This window comes from Triturus cristatus, chromosome 1_2 (genome assembly GCF_964204655.1).
Source record: "Triturus cristatus chromosome 1_2, aTriCri1.1, whole genome shotgun sequence".
NCBI classification, from domain to species: Eukaryota; Metazoa; Chordata; class Amphibia; order Caudata; family Salamandridae; genus Triturus; species Triturus cristatus.
This window is the reverse complement of record NC_140580.1, coordinates 146,523,350-146,539,441: the sequence shown is the minus strand read 5'-3', so window position 1 is coordinate 146,539,441 and position 16,092 is coordinate 146,523,350. Positions and strand designations below refer to the sequence as shown.

The window sequence follows — 16,092 nt, the reverse complement described above, 5'->3', positions numbered from 1 at the left end:
TTCCCAAAACAAAATCTGTGTGGTGTGTACTTATTTTGCATGCATGCTATGTGCTTGGGGGTGGGGAGTGTTGACATGATGGTGCTATGATGGCTCAACAGCAATGTATACTCACGTGTCTCCTCAACAGGGGCCATATACTGTCATCAAAGGGGTCCCTTCCCACCCGCTTAATCAACAGGGCTCTCCGTTGCAGTCCTGCTCCATGGGCCCTGTCCATCTTTACCAGCCGACTGCCATCTAGGTTTACAGCCACCAATGCTGGTTCCCTGATTCCGGTCCAAATTTCACCATTTATGATTCTTCCTGGTCGCCTCTGCTGTCCTCTCATCTTCTGGCACCAGGTTCTGTCACACCCACCCAGGGAGAGCATGAATTAAGGCCAGGGCAGGTCATCATAAGCTGGTTTGGCACTCACATTACGGCCTTCAGCCGTTCATGGCGCCTTGAATCCGCCCCCTAATTTCCAGCATTTTGTGTTGCGCTTATTACTAGAAATGTCTGAAATCATGCCATTATGCCACATTGATTAAAGTTCAGTCCGGGGAAAAATCCTGTGAGGGAAGCACAGATCAACACGAACAAACTGAATGCATGACTGCTTTTCACAGTATGTGCAATTTAGTGTTTTATGTGTGCAAAATGCGTCTTTATGTCCAAAATAGATGTGCAGACGCATTCCTTACTAAACAATAGTGCTAAATGCCAGGTTTGCAGCTCATGTAATTTCAGGTAATTTCCCTAAAACTTTGCATAAATATGCACACCTCTACTCAGTAGCCCTCTATACATTTTATAACTGTGCATGCCTGGACTAGCTGCTCTGCGAACCCTGTGCAGGAACATACTTATGCAAGACTTTAATTTAAACTTTGAAATATATTTACCTTGTTGCTTTGCAGTTGCTGAAGAGGATCACAGTGATAATGCCTGCTTTGCTTGCGTCCTGTTAAGCCATGGCGAGGAGGGATTTATTTATGGGACGGATGGAATGATTGCAATAAAGGATCTGACTACACCTTTCAGAAGAGACCGGTGTACAAGTCTTGTTGGGAAACCCAAGCTTTTCTTCATCCAGGTAATTATTTATGCTATGAATATTCATTATTGGTGTGTGACTTTACGTTATTTGACAGAAAATGTATAATCAATAACTAATGTAAACAAACATTTTCTGGTGGATTGCTACTTTCAGATGGGACAGTGGACTACATCTGAAATTAGCCACAACACAAACACTATTTATTTGTTTTGTCCCTTTTATCAGTCTGGCGGTAATGTTGTTTGTGAATTTGAGGTAATAACTAGTGAGAGACTGGGGATCAAAATGAAGCACAAAACTATTTATACTGCAGTATTGGACCACTATATAATCATCCATGTGCCAACCTGGTGAGGCCTTTAGAACAGTATATTGAGTAATATGCTAGGAGGCTTTCCAGATCATTAGACGCTAACACCCTCATAAGCAGTTAGGCAAACTATCTTCCAAACCACCATTGCAGTACAGACTTCTACTACATCGGCCATAAGCTGACAACCATCCTTGTACAGGAGTTCCACATTCATTAAAAAACACATCTACGTGGCAGGTTCCAGCCTATTTTGCCCATGGGGATGATGTATCGTCCACATGGACAACTCTCTGAGTGAGTCTCTTGTTTTTTCATTTTTTTCATGATACCTCACTGTGGTCCCTTCCACTGCTATTTCCTGGACCGATGTGGAACCTGGAAACGTCCCTTGAGAAGACCTATATTCATAATGTCCCTGACACACTGGGAGTTTGTTCCAGGAAATCATGGAAATGTTCTCCATTTTCTGTAAGATCTTCATGGTTATCATGACATTTTCATACAGAAGGAATTTCTGAAGAAATGACTTTATATAGTCATCCTAATATGAGATTTCATTGCAATACAGTTTCAGCTGTCATCATGGTCACTAAATGGGTGTCGCCACTGCAGAGCCACTCAGCCATGCAACACCACCACCGGTTGTATAAATCTTCATCATCAGGACCCTCCTGAATCACATTTGTGCTGCACCCTCTTTTGTGCCGCATTGGACATCTTCTCTCTGTGTGGTGCCAAGACCATATTTTTGCCAGGCCACAAACCTTTCATCCTCTTTTTCAACAATTTTCTTCATCTCCCTTTTCCCACTAATAGTTCTAGCCTGCTCCTTCTCTTCCTCTTCTAAAGACCAAAATTCTTCAGAAATATCTGTAGGCTTCCTTTTTTCTGTGAACTGATCCAAAAAACTCCTTAACTGAGGATCTTACTTCCTCTTGTACCATTTTTTTCATTAGATCTCTATAATTCTCCTTAACTATTTGCTCTCCTTCCTCACACATATCACCGTATACTTAAAATAACCTTTTTAAATTGTACTTTTACAAACCTATATCTAAAATTAATTATTAGTTCTTTAATATCAAATTCCTAAGTAATAAATCTCTGTATATATATTTTTTTTATGTCACTTTCATCCGTAATTATCTAAGCGCTCTGAAATTTCGTTCGTCTCAGGTTTGCCAAGACCTCTGTCTCAATTGCAACCTGTATACAAGAAGGCCGTCCGTGGTCCTACAACGCTGCAGCGTAGAAAACCGTGCGCAACATCACAAATCTACAGATTGCCGATAGATACTTCGCTTTACGAGACTGCTGAGAACCTTGTCTCAGAGCAACCCCATAACACAACAAGCATTGGCATAGCCAATAGGTCTCACTTTTGGGACCTTCTAAGTATTTAGTTATGCAGCACAATATCCTTGGTGCAACCACATCAACTGTTGCGTGGCTAAACACTTATAAGGTCCCTAAGGCCTATTGGCTATGCTAATGCTTGGTGTGGTTGTATGTGTGTGGTTGTGGGTGTGGTTGTGGGTGGGTGGTTGTGTGTGTGTGTGTGTGTGGTTGTGTGTGGTTGTGTGTGTGTGGTTGTGTGTGTGTGGTTGTGTGTGGTTGTGTGTCTGTGTGTGTGGTTGTGTGTGATTGTGTGTGTGTGTGGTTGTATGTGTGGTTGTGTATGTGTGGCTGTATGTGTGGTTGTGTGTGTGGCTGTGTGTGTGTGTGTGTGTGTGGTTGTGTGTGTGGTGTGTGGTTGTGTGTGTGTGGTTGTGTGTGTGGTTGTGTGTGTGGTTGTGGTTGTGTGTGGGTGTGGTTGGGTGTGGTTGTGGTTGTGGGTGTGGTGTGTGTGTTTGTGGGTGTCGTGTGTGAGTGGTTGTTTGTGTGTGTGTTTGTGTGTGTGTGTGTGTGTAGTTGTGTGTGGTTGTATGTGTGGTTGTGGTTGTGTGTGTGGTTGTGTGTGTGGTTGTGGGTGTGGGTGTGTGTTTGTGTGTATGTGTAGTTGTGTGGGTGTGGTTGTGTGTGGGTGTGTATGTGGTTGTATGTGTGGTTGTGGTTGTGTGTGTTTGTGTGTGTTTGTGTGTAAGTGTGTGTGTAGTTGTGTGGGTGTGGTTGTGTGTGGGTGTGTGTGGTTGTATGTGTGGTTGTAGTTGTGTGTGTGGTGGGTGTGGTTGTGGGTGTGGTTGTGTGGTTGTACGTTTGTGTGTGGTTGTGTGTGTGTGGTTGTGTGTGTGGTTGTGTGTGGTTGTGGTTGTGTGTGTGTGTGTGGTTGTGTGTCTGGTTGTGTGTGTGTGGTTGTGTGTGTGTGGTTGTGTGTGTGCGTGGCTGTGGTTGTGTGTGTGTGGCTGTGGGTGTGGTTGTGGGTGTGGGTGTGGTTGTGTGTGTGGTTGTGTGTGTGTGGTTGTGTGTGGTTGTGTGTGTGTGGTTGTATGTGTGGTTGTGTGTGTGGGTGTGGTTGTGTGGTTGTACATTTGTGTGTGGTTGTGTGTGTGTGGTTGTGTGTGTGGTTGTGTGTGTGGTTGTGTGTGTGTGGTTGTGTGTGTGTGGTTGTGTGTGTTGTATGTGTGGTTGTGTGTGTGGTTGTGGTTGTGTGTGGCTGTGGTTGTGTGTGGCTGCGGTTGTGTGTGGTTGTGTGTGTGTGGTTGTGTGTGGCTGTGGTTGTGTGTGGTTGTGTGTGTGTGTGGTTGTGGTTGTGCATGTGTGGTTGTGTGTGTGTGGTCGTGTGTGGTTGTGTGTGTGGTTGTGTGTGTGTGGTTGTGTGTGTGTTTGTGTGTGTGTTTGTGTGTGTTTGTGTGTGTGTGGTTGTGTGTGTGGTTGTGGTTGTGTGTGTGTTTGCGGTTGTGTGTGTGGTTGGGGTTGTGTGTGTGTGGTTGTGGGTGTGTGGTTGTACGTGTGTGTGTGTGGTTGTGTGTGTGGTTGTGTGGTTCAGTGTGGTTGTGTGTGTGTGGTTGTGGGTGTGGTTGTGGGTGTGGTTATGGGTGTGGTTGTGTGTGTGGGTGTGGGTGTGTTTGTGTGTATGTGTGTGTGGTTGTGTGTGTGTGTGGTGGTATGTGTGGTTGTGGTTGCGGTTGTGTGGTTGTGTGTGTGGTTGTGCGTGTGGTTGTGGTTGTGTGTGTGGTTGTGGGTGTGACAGTAATACTAAAAGCATCTCAAAATAAAGGAACACAAACATCGAGTTTGTGGAAAGAGAAAGCACGTTGTAAGTCAAACGGGCGCAGCAAAGCATTACCACAACAACAAAACAAACAAGATCACTCAGCGAAGACTGAGTGCTGATAATGGATACACACAGTCCATCATCTTAAGAGTTCGATTGCAGCCAATGTGCACTCAAACCTGCCCCATCCTTGTGAGTTGCATCCCATATTTCATGAGTTGTAACTGCTGCACCCACCATAGCGCTTTGAGATCTAAAGCACTACATAGGTCTAATCGATTAACCAGTCGCCAACATGCTGTGCATTTAAAGAGAATGTGCCAAAAGTTTCCAGCTTCCTCATCCTGTCCTCATGAAAGCGCCAACGAAAGGACTCCCTGAATGGTGCAACGGACATGAAGCAGCCGCTGCTATCAGAAATAAACACTGTGAACGTTGTCCAGTTTCACAGTAACATTTCCTTAATGTTCTTTAAGTCACAAAACAGTCATACTAAAAGCATCTCAAAATAAAGGAACACAAACATCGAGTTTGTGGAATGAGAAAGCACATTGTAAGTCAAAAGGGCGCAGCAAAGCATTAACACAACATGTTCTTTGATGTTTGATGTTCTTTGAACGAGAACATCAAAGGGGCACTGCGAAAGTGATCGCGGGCGAAAGTGAAAGTGATCGCGGGCGCTTAATGAGCATGACGAGGTTTGCCAGCCTCTGCTCTTAAGCGCGCGCCCGCACACATGCACTGTAGCTCTAGGCTGGCCATGGTAGCATTTTTTTGAGCCCTCACAAAAAGTCTCGTCAGACCAGCGCATGCGCTGGGTCAGGCAAGACCTAAAAATGGCCACACGTAATGCAATGACGCTATCACGTACACATACGCCACACGTCAATCCACTACGAAGGCCCGCCTGTATTCGCACTCATGTGGCGACAGCCACACAATGGAACAAAGCCCCTGTACCACTATGCTGCCTCGAGGTAAAATTTGAAACGTAATAACTTACCTTTCAACTCCCCTCGCTTCACAATATGAGAACGAGGGAATTCTTTCTTTCTATTCTTTTAAAATTAAACCTATAAAGCTGTACAGATAAACACAACGAAGCCCAACAAATTGAAAAACACAAGGCCCATTAAAATTAAATAAATCCAATAAATTGAGATCCGAACAAAAGACAACAATCCTGAACTATAAGATTCGTAATGAAACATCTAGACAATAACAATAAAGCTTTCCATCAGTAAAATACTTCTGACATTTAAATAATTATAAATAAATGCTAACAGATACTTAACTGAAGAGGAGCAGCGAATAAAAGAGGAAAATGGCTGCTGGGCTTTGGTTTATATAGACTGTAGTCTGTAGTTGAGTTCTAATCCTGGAATTTTAAGTATGGTTTGTGATATGCTTTAAAGTGCTGCAGTTTGGAGTGGCAATAAAGGGTTATGCATAATGCTAGCCTCCGGTCTTGACATGAAATCTGCAGCAACATGTACCCATCAAAAGAAAAACGTATTTACTTTCTGTAATGATATTTCTGTTTGATGCAAAGGGCCTCATTTATAGCTTGGTGGACGAATATCCTGTCTGCCTTACTACAAGTACCATAGGATATAATGTTCTTGTAAAAGAGGGTGGAATATCTGTCACATTTATTACAGAGTAACCTGTCCTCCAGAGTCTACATCAGGCCCTTAATCTTCCTGCGGATTCCTCCCCACCCCTACTCCTCTTCTGTGAACTAGTGCAGAGATTGATTAATATAATTCATAGCAATGGAAACATGATATGTGATGTGCTGATGCTCTCCTGGTTCCTCTCCACACACCTTGATGGGGTGAGAAAGAAGTACCAGAAAGTGAAGCTAGTCGACCAGTTGTCACCTCTATAGTCCAATGTATTTACATTCCGTGAGTGGAGCCCTAGTTGAAGCAGCGTGGTGCAATCTGACGATAGCGGAGAGCTATTGCTGGGGAACAAGTTTCCAGAGCAAGGCTAATGTCTGAAGGATAGTCAAAGGTGAGGAACCTACGTGAAGATTACAGATCCCCCAGAAATATCATTATAGAAGGTAAATAACCTTTTCTTCAGCTAAGTACCATGCTTTTTCTTCGTTATCCAACCTACTGATTATGTTTCTCTCAATTAAGATTGTCCTTATTGTTTTTTCATTGGTCAGGCTTGCAGAGGAACACAATTGGATACAGGGATAGAAGCTGATGCCGCGTCTGCCAGTGACTCAGAGGAGGATGAAACCAGTCCTAAAAACGAGATTCTCGTTGAAGCTGATTTCTTGCTAGCTTATTGCACTGTGGAAGGTATTTACAGGTTTTACTCTGTGTGAAAATATCCTGTTGATCGTTTTAAGTCCAGGGAGATGTTTTTTGTCTTTTCTTCTCTCTAAAGTGTCTGTTTTTGGTGGGATTTCAGCATATTAAAAAAGCATAACCTACCATTAATCCATATAAAGCAGGGGTAGCCCTTATTCCTCTCATAGTTGGTCTTACACAATTCCACCAGGAGCTGGCCATGCCATGGGCCAAGCGCTGTACCCTCAGAACCTGCTGTGGAAAACCTAAGGATGTGCACAGCAGGCTGTAGGCACAGTGCATGGGTTCTGGTCATGCCCCGCACCTGGCCCCAGAGTCTGAAAAACCCTTTGTGCATGGCCAGTGACCAGGAGCAGTGGACTGTGGTTATTGTGCAGTAGACCTAATGTAGCGAAGTTGATTCTACCAACCAGTGGAATTTTAGGGCTGTTTCATGGTGGCTGGATAGACTGCACTTCCAAGCAGGTGCAAGTAGTGTCCTCGCAGTGTCACTCAGTATTGTCATCTTCGGCCACCCTCAAGCATTAAAATACCGTATAGATGCGCAGCAACATGGATGGCTTGTCTGAGACATTTATTAAATATATTCTATAGCATTGATCAAGCAGCTTAATTTACAGAAAATGTGTAAGGACTGACTAGACCAGTTGAACAAAATATTTGTAAACTATTTCGTTTTCTTTCCTTGAGAACTTTAAGCCAGATACTTTACACTTGAACACATCTGTCATATCTTCCTTAATTTGTAGTTGACTTTAAATATTATGAGCAAGCTGCTGGGCAACGCCTATAGGGGGAACTATAAGCTAATTCCTGGGAAACCAAATACTACAGAAATTACATTTGTAAAAACTTCTGAAAATCTGAAGACAGAAGTAAAATTATAATATGTTAGAATAAATCATTGCACCAGCCATATAGAAATGGCCATTGATATCCACAAATGCTGCAATTTCTTAGCCAATATCTAAGATGCAGCACAGTGCCTACTTCCACACTCTAAGATGTGCCCAAGACCAGACGAAGTGTAGTAGGCAAGCACTAACATGTCCTCTACACAAGCCAAAGCAACATCTGTCGAAGGTAAACGCAGCAACTTCCACCTTTAAAAGACAAATAGAGTTATTTATTTGAAGATTGCATAGGATCTAGTCTTTATTAACATCATGTGAAAGAACTTTGAGGAGACACACTACCATCTTTTCTAAACAGATCACTGATATATTCGAGGCATATGTCTGAGAAACATAACCACACTTATATATAAAAAAACAGTGCCCTGGAGCACAGGTGATTCAGTACGTGAATATAAAGTTGTGAAATGTAAGATGAAGTCCTTATATACTACTATGGTTTATATATATTCCATTACAGAATGAATTAGCATCTTTATTTTTATTTTTTAATTTGTTATACGGATAGCTTGAAGGAGCAGCAGAGTGCTGTGTTCATAAAAGAGAGATACGGAGAAGTGTATATGAAGAAGTGTGTGTATGCATAATACAATGGAAACTGTTCATATATGGTTACTACATCTGGGGCCTGAAGTAGAGTGTAGTGGTAACAAACAATCTTGTGATTGGTAAAGGAGGTGGGATTACCACCGATAGAAAATCATCCAATGGAATTCCCTCCAACAAACATAGGATAGTGGTCATTTGTTGATTTGTTTATTCATTACGTGGATCTAGATTCATTGGCAGCAGGACCACTTCACAAATGACAATTTAGTCATAAAATATATCAACCAGCGTTAGCATAAAGATTAGTACAGACATGAACATTCTTAATGCCTTAGTTAGAGTTTGATGGATTGCAGGACATCTGTCAAAAAAAAAAAGCAAATGTCCCATCCGCCCTATTATTAGTGTATAGGGCCTCTATGCCTTCTACATGTGGGTCAGATATGGCATCCACCATGTTTTTGGCAGATGTCCCACGTTCACCTAACTCTAAATACGGCCCATAGTTCATTAGGTACATCCTGAAGAAGAGGGGTTTTGTGTGTTCCAGTCAGTGTGTTCCTGAGTTCTCCAAGTAGGTGATTCAAATTTGGAGGAGTTTGACATGACAGGGACTAATTCAGAGTTTTTAATTTTTTTCTATTTTTATGACTCCTAGAAAACGACTGGATGCTTCTAGTGTTGTTCCTTAAACCCTGATATGGAGTTTGTTTTTCAGGTAGCTATGCTTGCTGATATAAAGAGCTTTGCTGTGATGCACCCCAGATTGAAGTTGATTCTGGCTTCAGATTCTTTACTACTTTGGTCTGGTGTGTTGATGTTAGATTAGCTCTGAAAAGAAGCTAGAGAAGGCATTGGTAGGTCATCTTGAGAATTGTCACTGGCTATGCATGCAACTTGTGCTTTGGCGGTTGCTCTGAAATCAGTGGGGTTAGCATTGTCCAAGAAGAAATAATTGAAAACTAGACCGTATTTGTCAGTTTGGCGAGATGTGTGGTCACTGGGGGGTATTTTCTTATCTTCTGATCAGTGATGACGTTGAGTACTTTTGCAAAGGGAACCAGTGTTGGGGAAATGCATAGATTTGATAGCTTCTCTGGCTATTTTTGGAATGAAGTGCAAAGTTCTGGTAAGGGAAATTAATTATATTTTGGTCAGAATCAGTTTTAGGAAGAATTAACTCATCCAGATTGCATAAAGAGGGAAAAAGTATAGAACCATGTGATACTCCACTAATTAGTGAAAGGGCGGGTGATCTAAACAATCCTATTTTTACAAATTAATATTGGCAATAGGCAGTGGTGGCTGGCATGGCTCGTGGGTGGCGGGTGCGTGGGGGTGGTCGCGGGCACAGGGGGGTAGTGTGAGGATGCGCATAATAAAATAAAACAATTTACTTACCTACCCGCCGGGTCCTCCGTCTTTGCTCCTGAGGAAACAGGAAGCACAGCCAGGCCCCACTGACCAATCACAACACTGCAATTCAGCTTTGTGATTAGTAGGCACCCAGGCGTCTCTGACCAATCACAATGCTGCAATGCAGCGTTGTGATTGGTTTTGAGCATCCTGCTTTGACGCTCAATCAGGGAATGGAGGCCTGGGCATGTTCTCCACGCAGGCTGTAATGCAGCCTGCATGGAGAACGGGGAAAGTGCGCATAACTAGTTCGGGCGGCCCCAGAGGGCCGTTCAAACAGTCCTTGTGCACATAGGAGTGGGCAAACCACTCCTCCCCTGCCCTGCTCCATGAGCAGAGCAGCCCCGCCCACCTGCCTGCCCACAAAGGAAGGAAACATAAAATGATAATAACTAAAAGTTATTATCATTTAATGTTTCCTCTTCTCACACTGCTTGAAAGCAGTGGGGCGACCACTGGCAATAGGAAGGATAAAACAATTTCAAGGCTTGTCCATTCCCATCCTGATAGAGATTTTGAGGACAATTGTTCCGGACAAATAGTAACAAGTAAAAACAATGCAGATTTGATTTTTTACACAATTTTGCTAGCCCGTAGAGAAATTTGTAAACTTTGGGTATCTCAATCTCCACCAAGGTATGAGGACTGGAGATTATCTGTGAAGAGAGTGGCAAATTTGGATATGTCAGTCAACGGAGGCCGCAGGCATGGATTTTGGGTACCCCTTTTGTGTTGGTGGAATTAACCAACTAACTAATTGAATTAGGAGTCCTATGATTAAGCCTCTCTTGCCCTCGGCTGAAAAGCACCTGTTTCAAGGTGGTAGGTTTTCTTTCCCCTCCACCAAAGAATCGGTGTATATTGGGTGTCCTTTGGGGGGTGAGAGCCACTATTTCAGGGTGCTTTTACATGTGACTCTACTCCCCCCAAGCTACTCATGTCAGCATTTTGAGGTTATGAGCATTTCGGCTAGATAAAAAGAGAAAAAGAGAAATGGTGTGAAAGAGGCAAATGAGGACAAAAATAAATAAAAAAAACAATTGTTCAGGACAAGTCAAGCAGCAGTAATAGACATCCATCAACCTTCTAAAATGTTTGTAGGATGTCAAATAGGATTTCAAGGGTTGGTGTTTCCGTGCTGCATTTTGGGCATAAGGCAGATTAGAAGCTGTTCAGTTAGTCAATTTTGAAGATGTGAACTAGAGGATGTAACAATGCTACTTTGTGTATGGTCTGCTTAGAAACAGTGTTATTAACAGAGGGTAGAATAACCCATTGTGCTTTGAGGGTCAAACACCCCAGAGTGCTCATAGATCGTGTATATTGCTAGCTGCCTAAGAAAATCTTTTTGAGGACATAATATTATTAGTCAGCTGTAATCTTGGATACCCTAGTGCATGGAATCGTCCACTCACCGGACTGAGCGGATCTCTCCATCTGGTGGAGGGGCCCTCCGGACGGGCCATGACGGCTGCAGCTCCGAAGCCAAAGAGAAATTGCACCTGTTCTAGATGAGGGCGCAACACAAAACGGTCCAACTCCTTCTCACAATCTTCTTGACCATGAGTTCTGCCCACATCCCCAGTCATACCCCACTATACCCACCAATGTGGTGGCACCCTCATCGAACCAGGGGGATCTCCTTGCCACAACTTCTACTCCTCCTGCTAATTTCCTGGCTGATGCCAATGTTTCTCAGAGCCCCAAGATCTAAATCTCCAGCTATGGGCACTTTGCTTTGAAAGGGATAACCCTTTGTAAACTGCTCCCTGCAATGTGTTCAGCAGCAATAATTCCTGACAAATTGCTTCATGCGATTTCTTGATGGCTACCATTGATCCTGCAACATGGAGGGGTCCACCACTCTGTTCCCTATTTCAAGTCGTATTGGGTCTTAGTTATTGATTTTAGGGCGACATGCTTCTGGGGTGAAAGTGTGGGTTAGGAGGGGTTGCAGTGGGGATGGACACTGTTTTGCTGTCAGTTTTGCAATATTTGTTTATCTATTTGTTGTCCACTGCATTCAGACATACACTTACATATTATCCTCAGCGGTATGGTTCAGGTAAATGGTCAATTAGCATGCACCTCTGGCGCGCACTCCAGCTGCCTTCCTTGGCGGAGTACGACACCTCCTGCCTCCCTCTACCTATACACACTTCCGTTCCCGGTGATGGCATCCTTCCGAGTCTTTTCCTGGAATGTTAACCGACTGCTGGACCACGTAAAACACACTGCAGTCCTGGGGTGTGCTCATCGTTTCCTTCCCAAGGTGCTGATGTTCCATAAAACTCGCCTCCAGGAGAATCGTTGTCCCTTCCTGGCATGCAAAGGGTATGACAGGGTCTTTCATTGGGGCTTTATTCGGAGTTTCTGTGTGGCAGCTATTCTATTCCGTCGCTCTTTCCCTAAGGCCATCACCCAAGAAGTCAAAGACCCTCAGGGTCGATACATTGCCCTCACTAGCACAGTTGAGGGTCAGCCTGTTAACCTTGTGTGCGTCTATGCACCCCCAACAGCCCTTGATATCTCCTTTGAGACTGTGTGCCGGGACCTTTCAAATGGACTGACACTAATTGGAGGAGACTACAATGCACCAGACATGGATGCCACTGGCCCTCCCTCCACCTCCCGTCGTGCCGAGGTGCACCATCTCTCTGATTGGGCTACCGCTCTTATTCTGTGTGATGTCTGGAGGGTGTAGAACCTGCACAGCTTTAATGCACTCACACTTCGGCAGACCATCATAAACATTTTCGCATCAACCTTATATTCATGCCGGTCCCAGACTGCTGAGCGGTCTGGAGCAACCAGATCGTTCCTCATGGCAAATCAGATCAAGCCCCTCTTCTCTTTTACCCTGCCCCCCCTCCCCCAGAAGAAGCCTTCACCCCATGTGGCATCTCAACATGTGGTACCTCCAAGAGGACTCCTTCACCCAGGCCCTCTGTGATGACCATCAGAGGGTAGGCATGTTTGGGCGTAAGAGCGACTCCTTCCCTCCACATCACTCAGCTAGAGGCTCATGCACTCCCTCCAGAGAGAGGACACGTGACTGACCTTCATGGTGAGGTGCCCTGACTGTTGAATCATGTTCGCAAGGAAATCTGCCTCCAATCCCTAGAAGTAGAGAAACATTTGTGGCCCATAGCCACAGCTAGAGTCTGATAGGGGATAAAAATGGGAAGCTATTATATTGGTTGATCTCCCATCCACTGGTGAATGGCATAGTGCCTGAAAGAATGGATGACGTTGGTGTCACTCACCCCAGTCTCCCTGATATAGCTTGCACATTCACCAACTACTACGGCCACCTATATATGGCAACCTGCCCTAGTAGATCCTGGTCATGCCTCCCAAATCCTTGCTGAAGTGTCCCTCCCTCGGTTGTCCCACATCGAGATTCAGATGCTTGATGAACTGCTCATGGCCGAAGAAGTTGGGGGCGGCCATCTCTGTGGTGGCCTCCAAGAATACACACGAAGGATTCCCCGCAGATTATTACAAGACCTTTAGTGAAACCCTGACCCTCCCTGCTCCTTGCCCTTTATAATGAAGTGGCACTTTTCATCGGAATTAGATGCAGCCACTATTGCAGTGATCCAGAAGAAGCAGCCCCCCTCAACCTTCGCGCTGGCAATAGAACCACTGGAGTGTTTTCTCCAATGTGACACCCAATTGCGTGGATGGAGATGGCCTGAAGCACATGAAGACGGCATAGCGCTGTATGTCCTCCTTTAACTTACAGACCCTGAGGGGAGTGGACTCAGCTGCCTTCAAATCCTGCTACTTTTCAGGACAGTTTCAGGTCTCCGAGTGAACCCGACCAAGTCAGTGTTGGTGCCTCTGGCTCCGGGGCGAGACTACACCATCTTAACTTTTGCTATATGGGTATCTGGGTGTCACTTCACCCGGAGCTCACTTGGTCCCTCAACCTTGGATCCCTGACACATAGGGCCAAAGAAGATCTCAACAAATAGCAGTCTCTTCCGCTGAATGTGATGGGCTGTATAGCCCTGTGTAAAATGATAATTTTGCCGAGATGCCTCCATGTCTTTCAGAAACTCCCGGTCCTCCACAGTGGATTTGGCTCAGTGCCCTAGAAAAAGTTGCAACCACCTTCCTCTAGCATAGGTCCAGGCCCTGCTTGACCATGGCTCATTGTCAGTGAGGCCCATATGACGGAGGTCTGGGGATGACCAACATTAATTTGTATTATGTTGCCATCCAACTATTGGTGGTTAATGATTGGCTTAATGGAGGATTGGCAGATCTAACCTATCAGCTAGGTTTTTCCCCAAATCTGGTGCTACTTTATGCTGCTCCAATTCTGAATGCCATTCCTGCACTGACCAGGGTGGTCTTCCTTCTCTGGAGGGCTGCACTTTGCCACACTCACTGGGACAAGAGACTTACCCAGCAGACTCCCCTCTGACAGGGCACCTGGTTGTGAGAAGTGACAGCACTGGGTGGTTTTGGGAAATGGGATCTTATAGGTATAATGCTGCTAGGCGATGTGTGGTCTGGGACCCACATACGGTCCATTCAAGACCTTTAAACTACCTATACTCTTACATCCACAACATTTAATAAATACCTCCTGCTCCGGCATGCACTTCACATCCATGTGCCTCAGGATGCCCCTCTCCCTGAGTTCAGCCCACTGGAGGATAAACTGCTCATGGGCACGCAAGGTAAATGTGGTGTCTCCCAAATATATTGCATATTAAAAATCAATTCCCTAGCCGCACTGCACCACCTCCGGGCCCACTGGTAGAGTTGGATGGGTACCCTTGAGGATGGCGACTGGCGTGATGCACTGATGGCTCCTGGGGTTATCACCATGTCCTCCAGGCTGCATCTGGTTCAGACCTACTACCTTTACTGTGCCTATCTCACTCTGGCCAAGCTGCATCAGACAGGGTTTCCCTCTGAGCCAGCCTGCCCTTGCTGCACCTATGTCCCTGCCGATTTCTTTGATATGGTGTGGCTGTGCCCCAAGATCCAAGAATTTTTGTCTTCTGTGTTAGCGGAATTAACTAACGTGTTGGGATGGGAGGTGGACCTTTCCCCCGTGATGCTCTTGCTGGGGGTCTTGGAGGTTTCCAGGGCCTCGAGTGGAGCCCTGGGCGTACCTGTGTACAGCTCTCATGGTGGCCAAATGTGACATAGCCACCCGATGGAAAAATCCTGACCCCACCATATCGCAATGAAGACGTGGCATGGACTATTGCGCACAGCAAGAGCAGCCTGTATACGAAGCCTGGCGCTGCCCCTGAGACATGATCAGGTCTGGGGGAACTGGCTAGGTCAGTTGGAATGAGCCTGCACTCCACGGTATTTCCACCACTTTTTGTCCGCCGGATGAAATTATCACTGTATCCATTTGACCTGTGTCCTGCTCACCTGGTATGATAACTGTTGTTGTACTATATGACAACTGGAGCTGTCCCGAGTGCTCTAATGTCAGTTTATTTCTTTCCGCACTTCTGTACACGGATCCAAAGCTAGCTCCTACTTTTTTCATCAGTTGATAAACTTTATTCTCCCAAAATTTTCCAGTCAGTCCTGTGCCTCAGTGAGGATGGCTCTGAGGCTTCTGGGACTGTTGGCTTCTGCATTCTGCTCATCGATTTTGCCAGATGGCATATGCAAGCTCTCCAGTGGGGTCTGACGTCTAAGTGGGCTCAGCACCAGGGGAACCTGTCAGATTCTATTCTGGTTTTGGAGGAGACTGAAAATGAGCTCCAGTGGTGGCTCCTTGACTGCAATTTGACCAGTAGCAGGCCCCTCTCCCTTCCCCAACCAGAGTAAATATGGTGACAGACTTGTCCCTGGTGGGTTTGGACAGTTATCTGGAGGAGGTGCAGATCAGAGATCTCTGCTCTTCTGCAGAGACTCGCCATCATATCAACCTGTTGGAATTGTGGGCTATTGGCTTGGGGGAGGCTGTTTCAGGTCCTCATTGAAATACCACCACCATGTGGTATTGCAACAAGTAAGGTGGAGTAGAGTCCTCCTGGGCTCTGTACCAGGAATGGGGATAGCCCTGGCTCAATCTGCTGCAACGCACAGTATTAGCACTTTTGTACTTATGGTTCTCAAGAAAGCTCTCTCCCATTCTGGTTAACAATGGAGCTTGAGACTCCAGTATGCATTACTGCCACTAATTATTCTGCCACAAGTTCTGAAGAAGATCAAGAACGACAGGCCCAAGTCATCCTAGTGACCCTGGACTGGGCTGGGCCTGGACTTAGGGCTTCTGTGCATGAGCATCTGTCCTCCCATCCATCTGCTGATTTGGGAGGACCTTCTGTCATAGCAGCAGGGCAGGATCTTCACCCATGCCTGCACAATCTACACCTCCATGTGTA

The 16,092-nt window shown here is 45.3% G+C and overlaps 1 protein-coding gene across 2 annotated transcripts in view; it reads left to right on the top strand.

The window, feature by feature from the left end:
* LOC146866978 (caspase-7-like) overlaps positions 1-16,092 on the top strand; it is a 200,191-nt gene that overhangs the window by 173,656 nt on the left and 10,443 nt on the right. For both annotated transcript variants that reach the window (XM_085603346.1, XM_085603347.1), the window contains exons 5-6: positions 903-1,078; positions 6,689-6,827. In XM_085603346.1, coding sequence (XP_085459472.1) covers positions 903-1,078; positions 6,689-6,827 — 315 coding nt within the window. The remainder of the gene's footprint in view (positions 1-902; positions 1,079-6,688; positions 6,828-16,092) is intronic.